This window comes from Colletotrichum tamarilloi, assembly GCF_030869305.1.
Source record: "Colletotrichum tamarilloi strain Tom-12 chromosome Unknown Scaffold_84.1, whole genome shotgun sequence".
Classification (NCBI taxonomy): domain Eukaryota; kingdom Fungi; phylum Ascomycota; class Sordariomycetes; order Glomerellales; family Glomerellaceae; genus Colletotrichum; species Colletotrichum tamarilloi.
The window spans coordinates 23,452-48,561 of record NW_026849467.1 but is presented as its reverse complement, the minus strand read 5'-3'; the positions used below and the strand labels follow the sequence as shown (position 1 = coordinate 48,561).

The following is a 25,110-nucleotide window of genomic DNA, read 5'->3' as shown; positions in this document are numbered from 1 at the left end:
GGGTGGATGAAGCATGAGGAGCAGAGAGGGAGAGAGACAGAGACGGGTCGACAAATCAACAATTGCATCAACGGGGTCAATGACAATTTCTGCAAGCTCGTTCAACGAGGTCTCACAGCGACCGAGGCAACAGAGAGCCGAGACGAGCCACAGAGCTTTTTACTAGTGTTTTCTCTCATGGATGATACCACCATTGCATTGAGCATGCTTCTTCTTTTTTTATTCAAACCTTTTCATTTCTCTCTCCTCACACCTTTTTCCTTTGGTTTTATTATCAAACCTCTTTTTTTGTTCTCTTGTTTTTCACCCATACAGAAAGTCTCTCATACATAAAGGTCATCACGTAAAAAATCATTGTTTTCCGCCCCCGGTGATGACCAAACTCTGCTGGGAATCAAAGGCAAAAGGGAGAAAAAAAGAATTAGGAGTCGTGGGATGGGATTGGTGGAAAACTTTACAGCGATATTCAAGAGGGCGCTTTTTATTCCCTTCCCATAATATGGATGGGGTTGGGTGCGTCTAGGTAGCACAAATAGAAGGTCGGTTCTCAACTGTGTCGAAGACAAGTTTGCATTGTGATGTGTTTCTCAGTAACGTAGATGCCTGGGCCCTGGAATTAGCCGTGCTTGGCTTATTGATGGCTAGTGGTTCTTTTGTCATCGTGGTTTACATTATTCTACAGACGTTATTCTGAAACCCGCCGGACCCCTGAGGAGTGAAGTATATAGAAACACAGTGTTGTACACCAGCGAATAATAGCTGGAGGAAAGGGAGGTTTTCTGGTATCAAAGGGGCCATATACAGTTGCCGAAAACTCGGTATCGTCAGACAGATTAACCAGAGAAAAGAAAGCTGAGGCTCCGCCCGAAATCTGACTGGACGTGGGGTTTGGTTGGTTCGTTGGTTCACTTTAGACTTGTTTCTTTGTCTTGAACTCGAAGGGTCCCCGTCTTACTGCCTCCTCGAGGCGAGCATATCCTGCAGATCAACCTTTGTTGGCGTCGGTCCCTTGGAGGAGGAGGGGGCTGAGGGCTGGTCGGCAAAGGTGGTGGTGACGTCCATCTTGATTGCGTTTTCGGCTTCGAGCTGGGCTATGCGCTGCTTCTTCTGGAGGTCTGCTACGCGCCATTGCTTAAAGTATTTTACCTAGAAGAGGAGGTTTAGTGTTAGTTTTGGCTTTGTTCAGAGCAAGGGTCTCCGTTCAAGGTCTAGGAGTTGGTGTTTGTTTCAATTGTCTTTGTTGCGTGAACCGGTAACAGCTTTGGTCAAAGGTCCTGCCGCTGGGGTAGCAAGAAGCTACACCCATGATCGCAAGGAGCTTAAGGACGACTGCGCAAGGAGGAACGGGATTCGAGTGGGGGAGGGGGGGGGGGGGTAACGGCACGTACCCAAGCAGCAGCGCAATCCCGCTCAAAGACCTGGTTCTCGGCGGGACAGGCCTTGCGGGCTTTAGCATCGTCCTTGAGGGCGTCGACGATGACGTTGCGGTCGAGGCAGCCAAAGTATGCGTCGCGGGCCTCCCAGCACTTGCGGCGTTCGCTGCGGTCAGGGGCGACGGCGCCCGTGCGGACTTCTTCGGCGCGCTTGGCTTCTTCGGATTGGAAGGAGGAGAAGAGGCCCATTGTGTCGACGGGAGGGGGAAGTTCGGGTTTTATCGTGTGGTGTCAATATCGGGAGGATCGGGAGGGGATCGATGGATCGTGAGTTTGGTGGTGGATGCCGGAGGGAAGCTCGGTTGAATAAGCAGGCTTTTGACGTTATGCGGGTTGATCTGGCGTATGCGCTCGACGAGTGGCGGTTCAGATAAAGTCTTGACGACTTCTGTAGATCTTGAACAACGCCGCGAAGTTCGAAGTGGAGGGCCGGCAGAATATCGAGCGGTGGCCTAGAGTGGGATAGTTTACTCTACCGGGGTGGCTCTGTCCCGGCTCAGCTCCAATGTGAGCCTTGCCTCATTCGTCCTTAGCGTGGCGGGTGCCGATTGGAAGCTCTGCCGTTGCGGTTCTAGGCAGGCACAGGCTCACCGGCGCGCGCCGCAAAAAGACAGAAAGTGTGGCGCAAACTGGCCCAGCTGACTCCAGCCACCAAAACTGTCAACATCCCGCTGCTTCCCTTTTGGCACATCCTTCCAAACGTGACAGCTTGGACGCAACAAACCACGAATCACATTGAAATACGTTCAAAAGACGGAAACGATCCCCACGAGAACGAATCGACGCTGGGGTCTGACATTTTACGCAATTTCCCCAGCCTTTGATTGGCAATAGGGACGCAAGAGCTTATAAGCGGCCACGGAGATTTGCTCCAGGGAAGAAGGGATTACGACCGGGGGGTGGTCTGGGAGTTTCTTATTGCGAACCGCAAAGGAAAGCTCGATAATGCTCCGCCGGTAGCGAGATTCGCAAGACCAAGAACAAGACAGAGCGCACGACCGTCTTTCGCAACGACACCTAGACAAACTCTCTCTCCCTTCCTTTCGACGACGACCACGAAAACAACGACCCATTCAACCATCTACATTTACCCAGAAACCTACCTACCATAGCGTTCCTCGAAACCCGAAGCGAACAAACCCTCCGAAACAACCGTGACCTCAGCCCGCCATGCCCCGCCGTCGCAAGCCGCCCCGGCCGGGCGCCCTCAACGACCTGCCCCCACTGCGCATCGCTTCGCAGATCGCGGCGTTACAAGGACTGTACTATGCCGGGGCACTGGTGTTGATGCTCTTCTCAGCGCTCGTCGCTGGTACGGGGTTCACGTTGGATCTTGTCTTTGGGTGGGAGGCTGTTCGGGGGGATACGACGCAGGGCTGGTTGGGGGCTTTCTTGTGGGTTCTCGATGGGGGTTTCTGCATGTGAGTTCTCCCCTTTTTCTCCGTCCTTCAAACGGGACATTTAGGCTGGTAGTATGTGGCTTCTGGGAGGTTGGAGCTCGTCGGGTGAAGTGAGAAAGGACGCGAGCGAGCAAGGGCATGAGCTTGAAGACCAGCGCTAACATACAACAACAGGGCCGTCGCGATCATCATCCTCATCGGCCGTTCAAAGCTCGTACCCGACTTCGCGCTGACGATGCATGGTCTACACCTCGTTGTCACGAGCTTATACACCGGCCGCATCCCACGGAACGCAATGTGGTGGGGTGCTATGGCGGCCAGTTCGGGTATCTGTGTAGCGTTGGCCGTTTGGGGGTCCAGATACCGCGAGCTGAGGCCAATATCGTTCGGCGGTGGAGGCGGTGGAAATACCGGGGGCGGTGCTGGGAGCAGTGGTGATGGTGCCGCGCAAAATGGTGGCACCGGAGACGAGGAGGATGGGCTCGGGTTCTCCAGGGGACGTGGACGTGGAAGGGGGAGGGACGGGGAAAGCGGGTATGAGATGGTCGGGATGGATCATGAGAGACGGAATTCTTGATTGAGCTGAGTAGCTTTGAGAGAGGGGAATGGCGGCAGAAGGGGGTTTGGGACTAGCCGCGAGGCTGGAGGGTATAACACATCATTGCTTGGCGTTATCGGGATGTACGAGTATCGAGGATAGATGATCCGGATTGTGTACAGTTTGCATGGCTGTGACGACGCAGGAATAGACACTTGGAAGGCCTTGAGGCTTATTGGGTTCGAATGGGCTATAAACATCCTCAGAACCATTGTGATGCCGATTCTTTAGGGCTGCCAGGCTCTTGAGAGCCAGGTATCAGGTTGCCTGAGGTCTGCCGAAGTCCGTCAAACATAAGCATGTATTAGACTAAATGTCTGTAAACCATGTTATACTGGGAGTCAAATAAGGTAGGCCATGGAATATTATCCTCGCTTGGTTAGACTACTGTGTTCGTCGAACCCCTCCTTCGATAGCGGTCGGCTGGAGTTTCGTGATGAAAGAAGAGGACACTGCATACCGAGTCTAGCGGTCACCAAATGTGAACGTCGGACGATTTGCTTTCGAAGCTGGTCAAAAGGTTGTGGAGAGATGTGGTGATCCTGCGATGGAAGTGGGCGAGGGAGGCTGAGAGTGTAAGCCCAGTCTCCCAAGTATCTTGTTATTGAAGAAAGTAAATGCTTGTGGGTCACAAGTACGAGAATACAGTTTTAAATGAACAGCGTAGTGTGTACCCATTACTTGAAATGACATGCTTTTTCAAGCCTGCCATAAGAGAAAGATGACTGTACTGCTAACTGCTTCCCATCGTAAGCCCAGTCTCAACCTCCAGGACCTGCATTCGTGGGGCATTGAGGCTGAACCAAGAAGAGGCTTCCATTCCTCTATTCCGAGATTTGCATTGCCGAAGTTGCACCAGAACTCGTAACTATTTGGAGGTCTCACACATGGCCAATTGCGACCGCATCTACTGCTGACGGCTTGGTGAAAATGGCGAATCGCATATCTTACCACAAGCAAGGGGAACGCCACAGGTACTTGCAGCTCCAGCCTCGTCCAAATGTGTTTGGACATGTCTTGCTATAGATAAAGTAGCGATCTTATATATACATTGATCTCCCTCGGTACAGCCTCGCGTTACTCTCGCATCTGGTTTTCTCTCGCAAGATGGTCGATTCTCTTTCTTCAAGTGCCATGTACTCTCCTATCTTGCCTTCACTGCGCAGGGCTCCGATTGCTTCTAATGAAGAAAGCAACGATTCAATAGAGCTGTCCCCTCAACGACCCTCAACACCCGTCGAAGAAGAATGCGGTTATTCTTTCCAGGAGACCAGAGATATGTCTATAAACGACGAACATAGGGCCTTCCTTGCCCCAAACATGGTAGACATCTCTGATCAAGAGACTTTACACCCCACGTCAGTTTCGGAGGTGTCCTCGGTGGACTCGGAAGAAGAGCTTCCCAAACAGTTGACCTTGAAGCTTGCTGAGAACGAGGTCCCAAACCACGAGCCGCCAAATACACCACCGAACAGCGGATTATCCGTAGAATGGATCTGGTCAGTGTGGTGGGTAGAGATGTTCAGCAGCGTTCTAGCATTGGAGTGCATCTCTGCGATAGTTATTATCCTATCCGTTTACCGAGGGCAACCTCTTCCCAACTGGCCAAAGCTCATATCAATCAACTCCTTGATCGCCGTCTTCACGGCTGTGTTCAAAGCTGCGCTCATACTTCCTGTCGCCGAAGGTAAGTCTCTGTCTCTCGTCGATGGGCTGACGGTGTTTGAAAGGCATGCAAACATCCTAACTTGTGATGGTCATTAGGCTTAGGACAATTGAAATGGAACTGGTTCGATCGATCTCAAACGCTAGGTGATCTCGTCTTGTTTGACAATGCGAGTCGAGGGCCGTGGGGGTCAGTGCTGTTGATGAAGAGATGCATTCTTCGGCCGAACATTAGAGGGTAAAATGTGACCTTAATCATTGTTGAGGTTGGCCTATTGACGGTTTGACAGATACTTGGCTGGACTTGGTGCATTCATCACCGTTGCAGCCCTTGCAATCGACGCTTTTTCCCAGGCTACAATCAATCTTGGCTCTTGTAATATCACGGCAGAGTTCGGTATAGCCGAAGTGTCTCGGACGAACAACTATTCGGGCAATCCTCAACAGCGCGACAGCTCCCTCGATGCTGCCCCCATCACCTCGGAACAGAAAATGCGGAAGGCTATCAATAAAGGTCTTGTGGACCCTCCAAAGGCTGGAGAGCTAATCAACTTCGCCTGCACCTCTCGCAACTGCACATTCACGCAAGACGGCGGAGGAGGCTACTTCTCGTCTCTCGGAATATGTTACTCTTGTAAAGACATTACAGACAAAGCCGTCTTCGAACTTTTTACCAATAAATCAACACCGGCTTCCAACGTTTCGACGTGGTACCTTCCATGGAGCAAAAACAAAACTGACGAGAGGATCTTCCAAGGGGAAGGCGGTGGTACACTTCTGACAATGGCATCTACACCCAGTCAGGTGTATAACAACAGCTCGCCTCCCATTTACAGCTTCGATATTTTGTCGCTCACGTCTTTCAAGTGTGATTCATGTGGGCCTGGAAATTCCCCAATGAACAGAAAACCACTTGCGGCTCAATGCAGAATCGACCCCTGCGTCAAGAATTATCAAGCCACGGTCACTGATGGAATTTATGCAGAAAAGGTGGAGGGTGGTGAACAGCTGCTAAAAAGACGTCCCGCAACTTTGGGTGAATCTAGGAATGAGAATTCTTTTTCATTACTTACGGAATCTGTTTTGATTGACGGCACAGAGAAAAAGTGCAAAGAAGTAGACGAAAGGGCGAGTAATTCCGTCCGAGTCGGTTTCAAGGATGAAATTTTCAGAGAGATCTACGACAACTCCCCCGAGATCTCTCACTCAGAGAAACTCACCTGGAAGAGATACCCGCGAGAATGCGTCTGGGTTGTAGACAGAAGCTCCTGGCAAGGGATGAGGGAGACGATGACTGACTTTCTGAGTGGTAAAATGACCACCCAAGAGGCGGAATCATATCAATGGATCCAAGGTTCGGTCTGGGGTCAGCAACTGTTTGCGTCCGGAAACGCATCCATTTCGACGGTCAACAACATGGTTGCTGGGTTAGCTGACTCAATGACGGCTACGATACGCAATGATCCCTATGGAACCTCAGAGGAGTTGCGCAAGAACGTACCTGCTAATCTCAAGGCGGCTACTGGGCATGTTATCATCACCCAAACATGCATTTATGTTCAATGGGGCTATATAGCATACCCTATAGCCCTTCTTGCGCTGCAGTGGATATTTTCGACCCTGGTGTTGGTTGCGTGTAGTCAACGAAGGAGATCTGGGGATGGGCTAAGTCGTGCAGTCTGGAAGTCCTCGCCTCTAGCACTTCTCTTTCATGGGCTTGATGAGGATCTGCAGGCCAGGAGTCAGAATCTCGAGACTGTCAGACAGATGAACAGCTTGGCAAAAGATGTCAAGGTTCGTTTGGTGCCGATGAATAATTCTCAACGGAAAGGATGGCACTTCGCGGGCGTCTAGATGTTCGATAACCTGTCACGATTCTCGAGTGACCAATAATGATCCTTTTGATGTTTTTTTGACATCTATATTTGTCCGTGGCCGCTGTAGCTTTTCCCCTATTTTGTGTTCATGTTGTTTAATCAAGTCAAGACACCAGATATTCAAGTCGCAGCGTGATTTGGGATGTGTATCAGGTGAGTGGTCACATGTATTCAAGCTGACTGAACTGGAATATGCAAGTATATTCATGTTGGTATCCTAGAAGACGTTACGCTCTAAATCAATGATGCATCCCCCCCTTCGCTCCAAGTCAGATGCTTTACTATCCCTTGAAAACCAAGAAAATATTCGGTTTTGGTCAATCACACGAGAACCTAGCTCAACCGTTTGGTGATTTTGCCTATTTCAAACAGCTGTGACCTCTTGGAACATTGTAGCATTTCAACTTCTTGTTCCTAGTGTAAGATGTAACGTTAGTACTTCTGCTTCCCTACGAATTATGATAGAAAGTAGTCTGACCTGCGGGGCAACCAGTAATGCAGGTGTTGGTCTGGCCTGTGAGGGGTCCTTTGCAGCAGTAACTACCGCCGAGTGGTCGAATGTGGTCATTAGAGACTGATTGTGTGCAACCGTTGCATGAACCGCTTCCGTCGGGGAAAGTGCAAGCTTTGAAACAGCCAAAGTTGGAACATTGACTTGTGCCAGTGGTAACCTGTAGGTCGAAGAGCTCGGTCTCGTCAGGGCCGCATGCCGCGTAGGCATGAGCTGCGAGGAGAGCAACGAGAGGAAGGACTTGGAACTTCATTTTAGCGATGGTGGTTGTGATGGAGAATGTTTTGGAAATGAGAAAGAAGTTGAGACTTGAGTGATGGTTGTGCTGGACAAGACATGAAACTACGGTAGGATCCTTTGCCCTTTATACGAGATTCATCTATAATGGTAGGTGGAACTTCACAACTGACTTATGAATAGCTCCATTAGTGGACCGCTATGCCACCATGCTCGATGTGGAACGCACAAGCGCAGCTCGCAACTTGCATCGAATCGTTGCAAAAGTTCCATTTCGTAGACTAAGACTTCCTCGCGTTCAGTTGGGCTATGCCGTACGCCAGACCGCCTAAAGAGCGCATCACGTTCTACGCTTCTACGCAAAGGAGGCTGTGCACCATGATACGCTCTAAGGACTTCAAACAAATGGCCGAAGCTTCCAATAGTGATATCGAATCATGCTACAAGCGTCCATACGGAGAAATCCTGCCCAGCACCTCCTAGCGATGACGGTGCTTGAGTGCAAGAGACGGGAATCATAATGGAGGTTTTCCAGTCGTAGACGTAGTGAATAAAGTTCAACCCTCTGACTGCTGTTTTATCTCTAGGCCCCTGAAAACTTGTCGCAGGGAAGACCACAAGGCAATACCATGGGCGCATAGGGGCCTATCCACGCCTCTTGAGCATCACGACTCATGACCGCCCCCGCTTTGCCCGGGGATGACCGATCGTCCCGTCCTTTGATGGCTACTGATCAGTAAATACCGCCGGCACCGGCCTAGAATTCTTTCCTAAAGAAGTCGCAGGAAGGAATCCCTCAGTTCGGGAAACTCCCGATATACTACCGACCAGATGAACTTGGGGGATCTTGGCACTCCTTGTTTCGGTGGGACGAAATAGAGTTTGTGTCCCAATATCTAACCGGAAAACCGGCTTTGACGGGCGCGTAAAGACTACTGCCGGAGAGTTGGACTCCATGAGTCGACAGGAGTTGAATTCGTGTATAACCCATTCTCCGGGCTCGGTAGAATCACTCGCCGATCGCATCAGGTTTGTCCGAGTGAGTCGCCCATGTATGAGTGCAGGGAGACAGTGGCAATTTGCAATTTGCAACTTGCTATCTAAACAGGCTCTCCATGAGTTTCCGCCAGCATCTGAGCCAAAGTCAGCAGGTTCAAACTTGACTCAGGAGGGAGCGAACGGCACGGTGTGTCAGTACATGTGGCTGCTTCTTTGACTAGTCTGTAGTTGTTTTGTGTTGGATGGTGTACAATACTACGGCTTGACCTCGTCAGGAGGAGTATTGACTTGTGAAAGTGGGCCAGGGTAAGCTCGCTCGGATAATCCCATCGACATCAAAGCGAAACTTTTGAAGGTGGAAAAGCTGTCCGTTCTTGGGAGGAGACATGGTTGATGGCAATTGTGATTCAAATTTATGGTAACTACGACATGAACCATAATCTTCTCGTTCGAACCAACTTAGCCCAAAGCAGAACTTTGACAACACGAGACCTATCTCCTGTCTGAATCGATACGGTCAGAAAAGTTGGAAGAGCCACGATAAGAAGTTCAGTCTCATCAGTGATTTGAAAGCTTACACAAACGTAGACTTGTCTAGCAAGCGCTCCAGCACTTCACGGTCTCAAATCCGGGCTCGCGGCAGCAATAATTTTGAGCCACAAGCCATTGATACTTGATCTCGCCCTTTCTGCAGCCGTTGCCGGCGCTATCTGTGCACCTTCCACTAAACAGAGACTCAGCATTCCATCTTAGTGCACGACTTGGGCTCATTGGCTTAGCATGGGGGTAAAGTACCTGCCGAGGGGACATGCTGAGCAGCCAGCTGAGACGACAGATGCGGCGCCGAGAAGAAGCGAGAGTTGAAGAAGGATATTCATTGTTGAAGTGGTGCTTGGAACGGTTGGGCTCGTGAAGGTAGAAGTTGAATCGTTGAAAGTGAGAATGAACTGGTGCGGTTATGAGATTTTAATTCGCAGATGCAGAAGCTACCAGCTTGGTTTATATACTATCGAGCCCGTCCGATTTTGTGCTATAACAGTCTGCCTGAAGGCTCGGTTGCGTCGTATATTCACCGTCTCTTCAACCAATGAGTCGACACTAAGCTTAGGGTTCATGGGTTCGTGATAGCAGAAACTGTCTTGAAATTGCGCCCCTACGATGCGGTGACTTCTCTATTCTGTTCAGCAAGATAACCCTAGACCACAGTGAGCTCTGGCCAAGTCGCTATCCAATCTCAAGCAATATACTTTCTAGAGGAACGCGATCGTCAACCTTCCAGAATTAATCGTACGGTTGAGAGCCGCAAAGCTTGTTCTGGCTAACCTGTCTTGGCAAGCGTGCGATAGGCACGGTCAGGATATTGGCATTCCTCAACACACTTCGCATAGTCCTATATCTGCAATTTTCTTTTGCAGTTGCGAGACTTTGTCTGCCAGGCACTAGAACTTTTTGCTGACCGCTAGGATTGCGATCAGGGTCGCGGTAATACCGAAGGGAGAATCTTTGCAACTCAAGATGTTCGGCTACCTACTGAAGGCAGCACTAAAGATGTAAAAAGTCTCCGTCTCCTCAAAATCTCGCTGTCGGTTATTCAAAACCAAAATTTGGGAAGAAGTCCGGCCTTATTTCCTGCAAAAGGACTCGCCCGCCGTGCGTCAGTTCGACAAGGTAGCAAATAGACTAAACTCGGCCAGGCAGAGCAGGACCAGAGGCCATGTCTAGCCAAAGTACCCCTAAATATCCATGAATGAGCAAGTACCTTTTGGGGAAATTTCCAAGTCAGATGGAGATCTAAGAGATGGAGTGGTCTAGGAACTATGGTCTACCATGAATCCTTGAATCTTGAGCGCATTGACAGCCATGTTATAATTGTCATCCGACCAATTGCTCTTTGGAGTCTATTATCAGACGAGGTGATTCAGATGAGATACGTGATCTAATGGCCTCAATGTCAATCGAGGCCTGTCTTTCACCTTGACATCGATTTCCAATCTGCGCGGCGGGCTGCTTTACCGGTTTCCGCGCGGCTAGCCTTAAGCCCACCTCCTTATGAATTGTGAATATAACGCAATCCATGATCCGCCTACCACTTACCACTCCAATTCCTTCTTACTTTCGCTATTACAACCTCCTTCGGCGTTTCCACCTTGCGGTTTTCGCCACTCGTAGACACCGCCTCTCTTATCAAACGCGCTCTTGTCCCAAGCCACCTGCAGCATGGCCTTCTTCACTCCAACATCAAGCAAGGACTCGCTCTTCTTCATCGGCCCATTGCCCTTGTCGAGGAAGCGCAGCTTTTCGTCCAGCAGCAAATAGCTACCAGCCATCGTCTCATTGTCCTCGGGCACGTAACAAGGCAGGTGCTCGTGCCTCCCGCAGAACGTCTGCCATTGCTCCTCCGAGATGAGAAACTTTCTTGCGTCACGCACCCGCGTCTCATCCTCATTCTCGCCTTCTACAATCAGGCACTGGAAAACCTTCCATCGGAACGGTGCCAACAGGGCAATCGTGTCTGCCATGTCCTCGTTCCAGTTGTAGATGTTGACAACAGTGTTGAGCTTGAACATGATGTTGTACACCTTGCACCACTCGGCAATGCGGAATACCTGTGCGATATGGTCCTTTTCTCCCTCCGCTCCGCCATTCTCCCCACGACCGATCTCCTTATTCGTCTCGCGGACAAACGAGTCACAAGAGATCGCCAGAATGTCCAGATAGCGGCCGTACTCGCGGAGCCACTTCTCTTGGATTTTGCTTCCGTTGCTGACGATGCTTATGCTTTCGATGTCCAAATCTTCCTTACAGTACCGCAGCAGCTCGCCCAGGAATTTCGGATGAAGGAATGGCTCGCCGCCGGCAACATTGAGCTTACGCATGCCTGCGCCCTTCAAAAGACGCATGCCATGCTTGGCTTCGTCCAAAGAAAGAATGTAGCCTGAGGTGTTGGTGTGGAAGCAGAATCCGCAGGCATAGTTGCATTCGCGGGATGGGAAATAATTGACAGAGACAGGTGCGTCCGGGTCGTCCACTGGAGGCTTGGGTTTTGACTCCTGGGTGACGGCTGTCTTCGATCGATGAGAGCGGGATGTGTCGGCGTGGCGGCGTAGTGAAAAATAGTAGGTTATTGCTAGCACAGCAATACACATGACCCATAAGAAGGGAGGTATCGTCGAAAAGGTTGATAGCGCCGTCTGGGCGGCAATAGTTAGGATTCCCATGATGTCGGGCTCATAGGTTCTCCTTGTTGATTCTAGATGTAGTCTCACTGCAAATATTGACACATACGGCAGCAGTGTATTGAACAAATTTTGAGGTTCACCCAGTGAAGCCCAACTTGAACGAAGTCGGGTATTCTTAGAGTTTAGGGCTTCCAATCAACACAGAGGACTTACTGATTAACCCCTCAAATGCCGGTATCACAAGAGATTATGTAATGAGACAGCTTTCGTAGGCCATCACGGCCGTCCAACTGCGACATGGGACGGGGATGATGCACCTTCCCTTCCGACGTTACTAGACCTGCCAGCACACTGCCAACGTCACCCATACGAGCAAACAACTCACCGGCCTCATCACCATGGGCACCACCACGGCTCCGAATAGACGGAAGTTTGCAGTCATATTCGTTCTCGGTTGGTCACCTATCGGTCCTAATCGGTAGATAGGATGCAAGCCCGCTCACCATCGTGATAGGAGCTCCCGGCTCGGGGAAAGGCACGATCTGCACCCATCTGTCCCGCAAGAATGACCTGTTACACTTCTCAGTGGGAGATAATCTGCGGACCTGGATGAAGGATGAAGCAAACCGCCAGACGCCTCTCGCCGCTACGATTCAAGATAAGCTAGACAACCAAGGATTCCTCACGTCCACGGAGTTGAACCCATTCCTGGGCATTGCCATCGAGGATGCAGTGCGGCGAGATGGGTTGAACGGGATATTGATCGACGGATTCCCAAGGTGCGAGGAGCAGCTTGCCTCGTGGGCGCAGTGGCCCTTTCAAGAACGCCTTCCGTTGGTATGTTGATGCGGATATAGCCCAAACATGTGGGCTACAAACGGCTAATTCGAGCAGGAGGGTCAACCTAAACCCGACATCGTCTTGTCACTCAATGTGACCAAAGAGAACGCAGAAGCGAGATACCTCGCGCGTGGCCGCGACAAGAACGACAGCGGCGAGAAGTTCACGAAGCGGTTCGCAGAGTACTTGGAGGAAGGACCGCCAGTGGAACGACACTACCGTCAAGCAGGATTGCTAATCGATGTAAGCATTACCGCCTTTCTTTGCATCCACAACTGGAACCCTTCTGACAAAACCTCAGATCGACAGCAATGGCACCAAGGAAGAAAACATCGCAGGGGTGGAGAGGACACTGGGAGACAGCGCATTGTGGAACCGTGTGATAGGCCAGGGTACGGAGTCGGTTTTCCTCGTATCCCACCGGTGACCGGGTGCCGGATGACGCCCATAGCCCATGTGTATACCAACTTCCCCAGGAAGAGTAAGCCAATTCAAGGCCATCTCCAACTTCGTCTTACTTGCTGCTACACCCGCCATCCGCGGACGTTGACCTTGTTCTGGTGCATCTGCTCGCCATCTCCGACTACGCCACTTCACTAAACTTCTATTATCTCCTTCATCTTTTATGGAAAAGTCTTACTTTACGCAAATTTGATATATACGCAGTATGATTCCAATTCGAAGGAATTTGGCTTCCAAAGGAAGTGCCAGGAGTTATAAGACCTTGGTATGGAGTCGTTGTCATCTGTAAGAGCTATATGGATGACTTGGACGATTGAAGTCTGATAAATAATCTCTTTACACGCTTGTTGATAGAATTAAACAATACCTGCCAGATTGCCCGATCCTGGGAGGCGTTACCGGCTCTGAGTGAGGCAACTTATACTATGTAGATGGTTCTCTTGGATTGGGCATAAAACTAGTTCTTCCTACGTAATAGTGGTCTAGACAAGCATGGGTGTCGTTTTATCGAGGCCAAAAGGAGTAGTATACCTCGACAAGTCCGCCGGGGTGTTCCTTCTACGACTCATGGTGACACAAGGCTGTGACTAATATGTCTCTTTTATTCTTAGCTTTGCCCGATGCCTGAAGCGAGGCGCCTATAAGTGATGAAAGTCGCCTATGCGATCCTTCTCCAAGCATTACGGTGGCACAGATCAAGGTTCACGAGGCCTTTTGTGCTTTGCAGGTAGAATCCTGCGTCAGCTTCACCCAAAGCGCTCAATACCCATACTATATCCTCGATACTTTGCCCGAATTTCGAGTGAACTGTAATCGAATCATGACGATGTTACACCGAGGATCGACAGCGGTGGGCTGAGACGAGCGCAAAGTGAAGCGCTTCAGCTGACATGCCACTCACGGGTGTCAAGGGCTACTGGCTCAGAGTTTAGCCCTAACACAATTGCATGTTATGATATTACGTTCGAGTATCTAGCAAGTATCAGGTAATAGTATATTAATCTTGGACGTATGTAGACCCCGGCCTCATAGGCAGACTTCATACTTTAACTACTAGTAAGCATGTAATGAAACGGACATAAGTTCTGCTAAGCCGCCAGGTAAACGAGCACTAGCTTCAAGAGAACACAGTCCCCTGCATGTAGGGCAGAGACAACAAGGCTCAGTTCTTCGCTTGGACGGAAAGCAGCCGGAGTGGGGTGTTGTCGTTGAAGTTTGGCTCTTATGCAAGTAAGCTTACCTCACTTTCCCGCGCTACATTTGCTCCGTACGCGAGTTGATTGGCTCGTATAGGGGACGGCCCGGTCCATCTTGCTTACTTCGTTTACATTTTCCGTTGAGCCGATGGTAAGGGACCTTTGCTTCTCAGGTTGACTTCCAATCAAAGGATCCCTGGTGTGGCAATGAGTATTCTAAGTCAGGTCGATTAATCGAGGTGCATACTCACTAGAACAAGGTATTGAAAGCAGTTGTGGATATGTCGATCGGTCATGTTCTAGTCTAAGTGCTTTGCAACACAAGAGCCTGGTCCACAATAGCATAGACCTGTGGTGGTGATAGACTATTGTTGTATTCCTCCCCAGAGCCTAGGTTCATGGTCATGGATACCGTGGCAATACGAAGTTGGCACTAGCATCGGGCGAAGCTATCCAGAAAGTGACTGGGATGACGACTATGGCCTATCGAGTTGACATCAGCTCTTCCTCGGACTTCCGGAACAATAAGTCATGTCTCGAGGCTTGAGAACCTTCTATAAAAGGTTGACATAGTTCACTTCAAAAGCTCTCATCTCTTCTCCATCATCATCACATCAATCTACTCACGTCACTCACGAAACAAGACAACTCTTAACCTATATTCAGTAACTCCTATCGTCACCTCGCTCCATCCAAAAATGTACGCCTCCAAGATCTTCCTCGGCCTCATCGCCACCGTCTCGGCCATCGATATCTACGGCTACAAGAACAACGAAAAGTGCGGCGGCGGCGACTACATCGTCTGCACAAACGCCAACCCAAATGACTGCTGCGTCCGCTCCTCTGGTGACACCTTCCGCAGCATCGGCTTCCGCGCCATCCCAACCAACTGGAGGATCATCGGCCGCGCCTTCAGCGGCGGCGACTGCAAGAACGTCAAGTACGTCGCCCAGTCCAACGGCGCGCAGAATGTCTGCTGCGGCGGGAGCACCTACTCTGGCGGCAACTATGTGTTTGCTTCCAAGAAGCGCGATGAGAGCGCCACTGAGGATGGCACCTGCGCCGCTTCTGCCGGGGGCTGCACTTCCGTTGCGAAGGGCAACTTGATGGTCTTTGAGAACGGACCCAAGTATAACATGACTGGTCTTGATGATGCTCTTTACACTGAACTGGTGAGTACACCCGTGTATTTGATATTGTTTGCTCTCTGAAGTTGATATATACTGACATTGGGTTCTTTTCTTCTAGTAAGCTATAGTGTCCTTCATCTTCATGGATCGAAACTCCTCTTGTCCCCCTTCCCAGCCCTTTCATTGTCACATTTACTAACGTCTTTGTCACCAACAGTATCTCTATCTGGGAGAACGGCGGAAGCTCGGATGAGATCCCTGCCAAGTTCGATGCCTACAAGTTTGAGTAGAGTCTTAATCAAGGGGTTGGTCAGGACTTAGGTCAGGGGAGGCGTCCAGGCTGCAATCCACTCATCTTCCCGATCTCACCCAGACCACATCATGATCATCTTCCCCCGTCATAATTTCTCTTCACTTTCTAGTATACAGCTTTCACCATTCCAAGTCTTTGGGGACCGTATTGCATGGACAGGTAGATAGCTAGCTACTCATTTCAACAATGGCGTATCCGTCTACCAATACAAGCAACATCTATTATCTTCTCAAAGTAGTTCGACTGCGTGCAATGATCGGATAACTCTGAGTCAGCGGTTGGGTTGAAACCAGCGTGCGAGTTAGGGTAATGTTTGGCTACAGAGCAGCTAAGTCTGAAGAACAAACATCAAGGGGTTAAGGGGAGCAAGTTGCAACATTTGCCTAAATACAGGCTAAAGTTTCATGTTATATCATGTACCTAGAGTCTAGATTTCATCACCCAACGCCTTCTTTACATGAAAATGTTGTCCCGAAACAGGTTTATCGTTAAAAACTCTGCTACGTGCTTCCTCACGTAGATCCCACACTCCTGCCGTAGATAGACTGCTCTCTTTTCTTTATTCTGTATGTGTTATTTCAATATACTTTTGATCCGCTTTATATTCCCGTTACAATGTACCATAAATCATGACATATATTGTCCACACGATGCACGTAGTCCAATAATGGCTGGTACATCTCCCGACGAGCCAGTGCCTTCACCCAGGAAAGCCAACCTCGCCAACAACGACCCACTCCCTTCAACTCAAGCCCTCACAAAACTCCAGAATCCCAAATCCCTCCCCTCCTCCAATCCTCTCCCAACACCTCTCTCAAATCCCTCCACCACTCCAAGACCCAATCCAAAAACCCCCTTTCCTGATCCCTCCTATCATCCCCAATGAACACTCCCCACCCTAACGTGCTGAGATCCCTCGAGACCAGCGGATTCGGACATCTACAGGACAGCTTAGTCCCAGCTGAAGCAGAGACCTCGCCAGAGAGAACGCCGAGGCAGGTTCTCAGTCGACACCGCTGGGCCCAGTCAACCGTCTCGGTTGCGGCGTCTGGTTCTAGGGGTAGAGATGGCATTGCTTGGGTTTCAACTTGCTTCGTAGTGCTACCGCAAAAGAGACAGACGCATGGCGTAGTGGAAGGGGATTTCTCAAGTGCTGAGGCCACGGAAGATACTACGGAATGCTCTTTAGAGATCTCGGTTCTGCGATACGCAGATCCGCGCTAGGAAATTGGTGGCGCAGATTTATTTGTGCTGGAAGAGTCTGGCCAAAAAGGGAATTGCAAGATATGATTGAGTTTAGATGGTTATGATTTCTAGGAGAAAAATACCGAATCAAAGAAAGCCAACTTCAGCTAGGTACATGTACCTGTAGAGGGTGGCTTCAAGAACAGTCAGAAGTGAGGCTGTGAGACCGGTGGTGCATGCTCGAGTCCTACTAGTTAGTCCTACCCCTAGGCTACTAGCCCCATGAAGGATGAGCATCCACGCCAGTTCATCAGGACTTTAGTGCATTGGCATGATGAGGACGCCTGCGACTACGATGAATCTGACAGGGCTTGATCCCGACTAAAATCAAGATTATCAAAGATATCGCAGTATTTTGGACTTTCCACAATATCAGTGCATTGTTCGATACTCAAGAATAGCAAGATCAAAAGCATGTCATGGTCATGATGTACTCCCATCTACGATGCATTGCATCGCAAGCAAGACCAATTTTGACAGTGGGCATAGCTTTCGCAAGTGTCTCATTCAAGGTTTGTATGTTTTGATCCACCGTACCCGTTCCCCGGCGTCAAGGTAATATACAAGACCACATTTACACATCTCACATTATTACACGAAGGCTTGGATACCAGTGATAGCACGACCCAGAATGAGACCTGGTTCTTAGGTTAGTAAGGGATATCCCTGAAGCATACGGCCACGGGAGCAACTTACTGTGAATATCACTCTGTCCCTCGTACGTCTGCGTCACGAAAAGGTTGGCGACGTGACGGCCAATGCCATACTCGTCACTGACAGCATTACCACCAAAGATCTCTTGCAGCACGCGCGCGTTCTGCAGCGCCCGATCGCAGTTCTGGCGCTTAACCATGCTGATCATCTCGGGCGTCGCCTTGCCCTCGTCCTTGAGTCTGCCGACCTGGATCGCGGCAACGGTACCGTAGGCCGCGTCCGTCGCAGCGTCTGCCAGCTTCTTCTGTACGAGTTGGTACTTAGCGATGGGGTTACCCTTGAACTGCTTTCGCTCGAGTGAGTACGTCCTGGCGCGGGCAATGCAGTCCTCAAGGGCACCAATGACGCCCAGGGAGATACCGTATCTCGCGCTGTTGAGGCACGAGAATGGGCCTCGCAGTCCTTCGACCGAGGGGAACATGTTTTCCTTAGGGACGGGGACGTCGTCGAGCTGGATCATGCCTGTGATGGAGGCTCGCAGGCCATTCTTGTTCTTGATAGCTGGTGTCTCGAGAGTACCGGGCGGACACTGGGACCGTTCAACTAGGAACCCTCTGATCTTGCCCGTTTCTTGTAGCTTCGCCCAGACCATCAACACATCGGCAATGGGCGAGTTTGTGATCCACGTCTTGGCACCAGAAAGAGAGTAGTAGCCCTCCTTGGTCGGGTGAGGCTTGGCCGTCGTCTCCATGGAGCCGGGGTCGCTGCCGTGGTTGGGCTCTGTCAAACCAAACGCGCCGAGCATCTTTCCTGTGGCCATCTTTGGCAGGAATCTCTCCTTTTGCTCCTCGGTACCGAACTCCGCGATGCCACCCATGACCAGCGACGACTGGACGGACATGCCAGAACGGTAGCCACTGTCGACTCTCTCAACGGCCTTTGTGATGAGTCCTCCGGCAACAGTAGAGACACCGGCGCACCCATAGCCCTCAATTGTTGCTCCGAGGAGCCCCAGTTCGCCCATCTCCTCAAGGATCTTTTGGTCATATTGCTCGTCGCGGTAGGCCTCTATGGAGAGTGGTCAGTGTAAGCCATGGAAGTTACCAGCAAGGTAACAGCAAGGGAAGACATACGAAGGACACGCGGCAGCATGCGCTCCTGGCAGTATCGCTCAGCCGTCTCAGAAATGGCGACCTCCTCCTCAGTCAGGAGGTTCTTTGCGTTCAAGGGATCCTCCCAGTTGAAGACCGGGCCATCGGAGGCGGAAGCGAAGGTTCTCGCGGCGGGCAAGGTACGCTTTGCGGCGCATCGTGTCGCGCATGTTCTCAAGGCGTTGCGATACATTCTGGCTACTACTGATCAATTGACTCTTCCTCACGGTGGGTTGGGGAGAAATCGTGCCGCCACCATGGCGGGAACATGGTCTTGAAGCCCGGGCACGGGGCGTCTTCCCCGCCAGGAGCTCTCCCGAGCAGCATCCGAGGCACAACAGGGGTCGTATCTGATTGGCTGAACAGTTGAAGATGATGATTACATAACGACCCGGTGTCGGCGAATGACGTCGTCGCGGACTACCTCCGCAATGGACTGAAGCCGTCTTAGATAGGGATGCGGTCAAGGTGTTACCTCCGTCTTGAATAGTACCCGGAATTAGTTCCGAATAGTGTGTGCTTGCCGAGTGCTAGACGCGGTTCCCCAGACTGTCGTTCATGCAATGAAGGATATCGGGACATTAGTTGGGATTGTTGGTAGCTAGACACAGCCACAATCTGGAGAGTGGGAATTGATGATCGCGAGACCTGTCCGGGGAGGGACTGTTGCTGGAAAAAAGAAAAGGCCGGAGCAGGGGAGGTCAAGTACAAGAATAGGAACAGGCTGGGTGCGGATTGGGGTTGAAAGGTTGGAACATGCCAGGGCAATGCCTTGGCCCTTTGTTCGGCAGCACCCGGCAGAGTTCAGACCCGGGATGAGATGCTCGGGAGGTACATGTGTTTTTGGGCATCGCTTGGTGCCCAAGTTGAGTACCGGGTTCGGGCGACACCTAAGAGCCGGACGTCATTCGCCGTAGCCGGCGGACAGCCATGGGATGGCAGATGCAAAAAAATGCAAAATGTAGAGTGCAGGCAGAGTGCGAGGAGCTGGTGTTGATAGAAAGTGGCCGCCGCGAAGAGGATGATGAGTGTCGAAGAACGGCACATGTTCTGTTGTACGAGGTTTCAGGTACGCCATATCCCAGAAGGATGAGCTGATTTCGCAATCCGGGGTGCTTTCTTGCTTGAGCATTGATGCGTCGCTGTTGGTTCGACGGCATCGAGGGCCAAACCCATCACCCAGTTGGGTAGGATGCATGAGATGTCTTTTCTTTTGCCATCCAGGTAGCAATCGATGATACTACGCGATTGCTTGGTGTTTTTGGCGCCTATGCTAAGGTAGGTAGATGCATATGCTTAGGTACCGGTACTCTGAAGTCTGGGCCGGTGTGTTGGTAGAAGACCAGGGAACCGCTTCGGCTGGGTTGGAATTGGTGAGGCTGAGGCACTTGCTGAGTCATCGGGTGGCAGTACCAGAACCGCCACCAGTCAGCAATTGTCATCAGTTAGTGTTGCAGGTGCTGTGCAGTGAGGATGTGACGGTGCATAGGTTAAGTTACCTATCCTCGGATTGTCCTTCACAACTGGAAGAAAGTGGCCACAGAACCACTATTTGTTTTGTTTGAATGAAACCTGTCGCCCGGTAACTGAGGCTGACGCTCCAGAGTGAATGGTCAATGATGACTGAATACCTTACTGCGTAGGTGAGTAGATGTTTGATGGGTGTCATTGTTTGTCAACCTCCCAATCACCTGGTGGACAGACTGATGCGGTAATGACCAATCAACAATCATAAATCATTAGTCACCAGCCACATTTGCATTTGCTGCGCCCGGCTCCTGCTTCTCTTGACGCTCACAAATCGAATGGAATCCGTGGAAAGCAACAGTGCATTCAGGGCTATTCAGGGTTCAATTCCAGTAATAACAAGTACCTTTGCGAGTGGATTTGTGGAAAAGATACTTTGCGGGCGGCTACCTTCCTGCCCGGTCGTGTCAGTGAATGGAAGGAAGTGGATGGCGGCAGCCCAAACCTGACGGTTCGCGCTGGGCAGCCTCAGTGCCTTCCTTTAAGCCTTAGGTTTGGCGCTCTGCTCCCCCCCCTCCTTCCCACTTCCTGCCTTTCCCCTCCAAAGTGGCTCCTGCCTACCTAAGGTTACCACACGACTCACCCCTTCCCGTCATTTTTCGCCAGGCCCGACCGCTGACTTCCTTTCTCTCCTTCCTTTCCCTCCCACCCCATTTCAATCTCGACATCAATCTGTAACGGGACCGCCACGAAGCGAATCATTTCCTCCACGAACACCGCGTAATATCCTTCACGGGCGATATACCGAACGACCTTATACACACGATCGGGCTCTTTTCTTTTCGGGAGAATCTTCTTCGGGGATAAATCTTTCCTCGTTCAGGTACTGTACGCCCCTCCCCACCACCATCAGCACATGATTTGCACCCAAGACCGTCACATCCACGCTTTCCACGACGCCTGCTGCTGCTGCTGCTGCTGCATCGACACCGGCTACATCGAGAATGCTCTTCGGCTTCGGCATACATGTATATCAAGTGTCATACCAACACGGCCTTGGTTCCTTTGGCATTTCCTCGCACCTCGACACAAATCACTCCGTTTCGCTTTCTCGGCCGACGCAAACTACACAAGGCCAGCAGCAGCAGCAGCAACAGTGCAGCCCACCACCCCTCCACCCACCTCTGCCCGCAACCTGCATCCAAAAAAAGCCCACCACCGCCGACCGCTTTCGCTGACTTTTGCCCCTCACAACTACAGAACATAGCATTTGCGCTTCGGCGATCGACCATCTTCTAGATACCCCCAACCACAAACCACATTCAAAATGGCTCTTAAGCGCATTAACAAGGAGCTCACTGATCTCGGCCGGTAAGTTGCCTGCACACTTTTCGTCATTTAAACTCGCAGCCTTTTTGTCGCAGCCCGAGACGTCAGGTGGGGCCATCGAGAGCGGGGTCTTCTTCAACAAGGACTGCTGCAACTTTTCAGCTCATTCGGACCACTGATGTTGAGTGTGATGGCGGCATCAAGCCGACGAGTACGATTCCAAAGATGCACAATGCTGACCTCTTTTCTTTGACAGTGACCCGCCCTCTTCCTGCTCTGCCGGCCCCGTCGGCGAAGATCTGGTACGTCGACTACGTCTTTCCCGATAAGAGCCCGCTGTGATGATGCTTTGAATCATGACTCAGCCGAGCACGAGATCACGGATTCTCAGTGCCCACGATGGGATATGTAGACAATAGCTGACCGGAATCGTATAGTTCCACTGGCAAGCGACGATTATGGGACCCGTAAGTCCATCCCCCCCCTCAAATGCTATGTTGGTTGGACCTGGACCTGGCACTGGTACCCGAGATCCAGCCAACTATCAGCTGGAAACAATGACGAGAATCAAAGCATGTGGCTAACATTTACGTTCAGGGCGACTCTCCCTACTCTGGCGGCGTCTTCTTCCTCGCCATCCACTTCCCTACCGACTACCCCTTCAAGCCGCCCAAAGTCAACTTCACCACTCGCATCTACCACCCCAACATCAACTCCAACGGCAGCATTTGCTTAGATATTCTGCGTGACCAGTGGAGCCCGGCGTTGACCATCTCCAAGGGTACGTCATCTCATAGCTCACCTCAAGCCTGACGTAGGCACTGTGCTAACATGTGATAGTCTTGCTGTCCATCTGCTCAATGCTGACGGACCCCAACCCCGACGACCCTCTGGTGCCCGAGATTGCACACGTCTACAAGACGGACCGCGCCAGATACGAGGCCACTGCTCGCGAGTGGACTCGCAAGTACGCTATTTAGACGGTGCTCGAGGCATCATGGTTGGACAAGTATGACAGGCGACGGCTTTCCTCTCTCTCTTCGACAGCTCTGGCGTACGATTAGGTCATGGTCATTGCTCTGCGTTGCGGTTTGGGATCTCTTTCGTTTCACCAGCACACAGAAGACGGTTCGGCCGTCGAAACAAAACACTCGACGGCGGATTGGCATTCTCGAGAAGAGGTTACGCGGGCAATGTGGATAGAAGGCGGACCAATCAGACAGTTAGCAGCACAGGTACCACGTACGGGTTTTCATACGGCAAGGCTTCATGTTCCTACTGCATTGACGCTGCATTGCTGCGTACGTTTTGGTTGACACCTCAGAAGAGACGACTGGTAGTCATCGTACCCCATTGTTTCCGTGATAATATGTCTTCGTGTCCCAGGCTTGGTGTTCCTCAAAGCCAGTGTAGGTTACCAACTACCCTCGATGCTTGGATGACGAGGAATACTTTTGGCTGACGAGGGTCGGTCGTCGTTAATATCGGGCTAGAGCAGATGCCGTTGCCCAGGATGCGGCTCGGACAGGCTTTCTACCTGAGTAAGTGATCGATGAGACCGAGTGGTGTCAATGTAACATTGATGACCTGTCCTAAGCGGCGGTCATTGACTGCCGGGAGCCGTGTTTGAAGGCCCGTTCATGGGGTGTTTCGATGCATTCCGATTCTCTCACACAACGGAGTACCTCTCCCGTGGCAAGGGCATCAGGTCTTGATGTGCCGGTTTGGCCTGCCTGGGTCGAGTGTGTTGGGACGCCGGCTCCGAGGAGCCGGGGATCTGAGGATCCGAGGATCATGGTGATGGGTTTGAGATGAGATCTGGATAGATGGCATCGTGAGTTCGCATGTTTCTCTATGTACAGTGAATAGAAGGGGAGCTCGATGAGATTCGTGAGAATAGGGATGTTATATTTCTAGCGGTGGGCAGGATGCTCCATGAAAGGGGGCCGCTATGTTGTATCTTCAAGGATTCATACACCAAGCTGCTGATACCGGAACCGGCAGAGTCCATGGGAACCCACCGCGAGATATGAGAAATAAGTACCTGAAGCACCATCATATGGCATACGTTAGTCAACGGCGACGGTGCGAGAATGGCTTACTTGCTTGTACGGCCGCATTCTTCTACTGGGTGGGAAAGATGATGATGTATCTTTGCTGCGAATCTGAGATGAGGGATACCTCAAGTTTACGGGAACTGATAGACAGCATGTTGACTGGAGGCGTAATCCAGTGAGGTTCTGCCTTGCTTCTAGGGGGGATGCTGTTGACAGCTGGGCATCGCAACAAGAGTGAAGGGTCAAAGAAGGACACAGGCAGGATACATGATGTTTAGGGAGGAGACGGAAGATTGGGTGATAACATCCAGCTAATACGGAGGGCTGGACATTCTCCGGCCTCGCTTCTTCCGCAACGATCCACGTAGATGATATATTGACTTACTAGACGGATCATTCTTGAAGCAAGGTATGGCATCACGAATAGTAATCAGAGTGATTCACCAAAGGCTGATGATCGTCCTTGGCAGGGCACATCTCCCGTCCTGATTCCACAATATGAAGGATACCAGTCAACGGGTACGGATACAGCCTCAGCCTTCCATTCATACATCATCCGACGCTAAGCTGCCTTATTGATCGCGTTATCAAGAACAAGGTAAACAGTAACGAGCGCAGATTGGATCGTGTCCGGAACATTTTCATATGCATCACATAAACGACATGGCAGGAAAGAATTTGAACTAGGACCAGCCTTTAGAAAGGACTAGTGGCCTGCGGGCTCGCCGTTGCTTGGATCTTTCCTTACCCTAACTTGTAGGGCCAGCAAACATGCACGACATCAGTCCAAACGAAACGTGTGAGGCCCGGTTTGGAAGTGGTGGTGGCCCTCTTTAGCCGAGGATGGAAGGAGAATCGTTTACCTTTACGTAGGTAGCCGGGCGCTGGCAAAGATGAGATGGACGTGTGCGGCGATGGAGAGACCATTCTTCCAGGGACGGGAGAGGTGTTCATGAATCAAGCGAATCGACTAACCTCAGAAGAGCGGTAATGTGTACTGGTATCCGTGTGTGTGTGTACGGCTCTTTCCCAGCCGCGGAAGGGGCACGTGGTTTCATTTGGGGGATAGAAGAGGCGGGTTTACTCAAAACGGTCGGTAGATGCGAGAGGGCCGGCCGGGTAGGCAGAGGCGAGGAAAGACGGGAGCCTGTGCCCTTCGTCCCTCTTTCAAGCGTGTGCCCTTTGCGGATCTCGACACGCAGATGAGAGCAAAGGGCGAATGCTAGCTAGGAGAGGGCAAGGCTAGTGTGTTTTGAAACTTGATAATTGAGGTCGAGCACTTGATTGCTGGTGGTATACCAGACGGCCATTGTTCGGGAACAATCGTCCCCAGTGCAGTGGGACGGAAGAAAACGGGCCTCGCGTTC

General features: G+C 51.1%; 11 protein-coding genes across 11 annotated transcripts; 6 read left to right on the top strand and 5 right to left on the bottom strand.

Annotated features, from left to right (window-relative positions):
* Positions 1 to 6: 6 nt before the first annotated feature.
* On the top strand, positions 7 to 333 carry CTAM01_12886 (uncharacterized protein; the record flags this gene model as incomplete). Its single annotated transcript, XM_060528891.1, has 1 exon — positions 7 to 333. The coding sequence occupies one exon, from the start codon at positions 7 to 9 to the stop codon at positions 331 to 333; it is 327 nt and encodes a 108-aa protein (XP_060376517.1).
* Positions 334 to 951: 618 nt separating this feature from the next.
* Positions 952 to 1,622, bottom strand: CTAM01_12885 (uncharacterized protein; the record flags this gene model as incomplete). The annotated part of the gene is made up of 2 exons (XM_060528890.1): positions 952 to 1,146; positions 1,389 to 1,622. 2 exons carry the CDS (start codon positions 1,620 to 1,622, stop codon positions 952 to 954), a joined length of 429 nt encoding a protein of 142 aa, XP_060376516.1.
* A 981-nt stretch (positions 1,623 to 2,603) lies between these two features.
* On the top strand, positions 2,604 to 3,410 carry CTAM01_12884 (uncharacterized protein; the record flags this gene model as incomplete). The annotated part of the gene is made up of 2 exons (XM_060528889.1): positions 2,604 to 2,854; positions 3,008 to 3,410. The coding sequence occupies 2 exons, from the start codon at positions 2,604 to 2,606 to the stop codon at positions 3,408 to 3,410; spliced, it is 654 nt and encodes a 217-aa protein (XP_060376515.1).
* A 1,128-nt stretch (positions 3,411 to 4,538) lies between these two features.
* CTAM01_12883 (uncharacterized protein) lies at positions 4,539 to 6,950 on the top strand (the record flags this gene model as incomplete). Its single annotated transcript, XM_060528888.1, has 3 exons — positions 4,539 to 5,118; positions 5,196 to 5,286; positions 5,387 to 6,950. 3 exons carry the CDS (start codon positions 4,539 to 4,541, stop codon positions 6,948 to 6,950), a joined length of 2,235 nt encoding a protein of 744 aa, XP_060376514.1.
* A 472-nt stretch (positions 6,951 to 7,422) lies between these two features.
* CTAM01_12882 (uncharacterized protein) lies at positions 7,423 to 7,737 on the bottom strand (the record flags this gene model as incomplete). The annotated part of the gene is made up of 1 exon (XM_060528887.1): positions 7,423 to 7,737. The coding sequence occupies one exon, from the start codon at positions 7,735 to 7,737 to the stop codon at positions 7,423 to 7,425; it is 315 nt and encodes a 104-aa protein (XP_060376513.1).
* Positions 7,738 to 10,810: 3,073 nt separating this feature from the next.
* Positions 10,811 to 11,938, bottom strand: CTAM01_12881 (uncharacterized protein; the record flags this gene model as incomplete). Its single annotated transcript, XM_060528886.1, has 1 exon — positions 10,811 to 11,938. One exon carries the CDS (start codon positions 11,936 to 11,938, stop codon positions 10,811 to 10,813), a length of 1,128 nt encoding a protein of 375 aa, XP_060376512.1.
* A 359-nt stretch (positions 11,939 to 12,297) lies between these two features.
* CTAM01_12880 (adenylate kinase) lies at positions 12,298 to 13,166 on the top strand (the record flags this gene model as incomplete). The annotated part of the gene is made up of 4 exons (XM_060528885.1): positions 12,298 to 12,352; positions 12,414 to 12,736; positions 12,794 to 12,982; positions 13,041 to 13,166. 4 exons carry the CDS (start codon positions 12,298 to 12,300, stop codon positions 13,164 to 13,166), a joined length of 693 nt encoding a protein of 230 aa, XP_060376511.1.
* Positions 13,167 to 15,095: 1,929 nt separating this feature from the next.
* CTAM01_12879 (uncharacterized protein) lies at positions 15,096 to 15,817 on the top strand (the record flags this gene model as incomplete). The annotated part of the gene is made up of 2 exons (XM_060528884.1): positions 15,096 to 15,569; positions 15,656 to 15,817. The coding sequence occupies 2 exons, from the start codon at positions 15,096 to 15,098 to the stop codon at positions 15,815 to 15,817; spliced, it is 636 nt and encodes a 211-aa protein (XP_060376510.1).
* A 778-nt stretch (positions 15,818 to 16,595) lies between these two features.
* On the bottom strand, positions 16,596 to 16,913 carry CTAM01_12878 (uncharacterized protein; the record flags this gene model as incomplete). Its single annotated transcript, XM_060528883.1, has 1 exon — positions 16,596 to 16,913. The coding sequence occupies one exon, from the start codon at positions 16,911 to 16,913 to the stop codon at positions 16,596 to 16,598; it is 318 nt and encodes a 105-aa protein (XP_060376509.1).
* A 763-nt stretch (positions 16,914 to 17,676) lies between these two features.
* Positions 17,677 to 19,083, bottom strand: CTAM01_12877 (acyl-CoA dehydrogenase domain-containing protein; the record flags this gene model as incomplete). The annotated part of the gene is made up of 3 exons (XM_060528882.1): positions 17,677 to 17,723; positions 17,782 to 18,807; positions 18,873 to 19,083. 3 exons carry the CDS (start codon positions 19,081 to 19,083, stop codon positions 17,677 to 17,679), a joined length of 1,284 nt encoding a protein of 427 aa, XP_060376508.1.
* Positions 19,084 to 21,684: 2,601 nt separating this feature from the next.
* Positions 21,685 to 22,666, top strand: CTAM01_12876 (ubiquitin-conjugating enzyme; the record flags this gene model as incomplete). The annotated part of the gene is made up of 5 exons (XM_060528881.1): positions 21,685 to 21,728; positions 21,943 to 21,988; positions 22,124 to 22,153; positions 22,284 to 22,467; positions 22,527 to 22,666. 5 exons carry the CDS (start codon positions 21,685 to 21,687, stop codon positions 22,664 to 22,666), a joined length of 444 nt encoding a protein of 147 aa, XP_060376507.1.
* Positions 22,667 to 25,110: the final 2,444 nt, after the last annotated feature.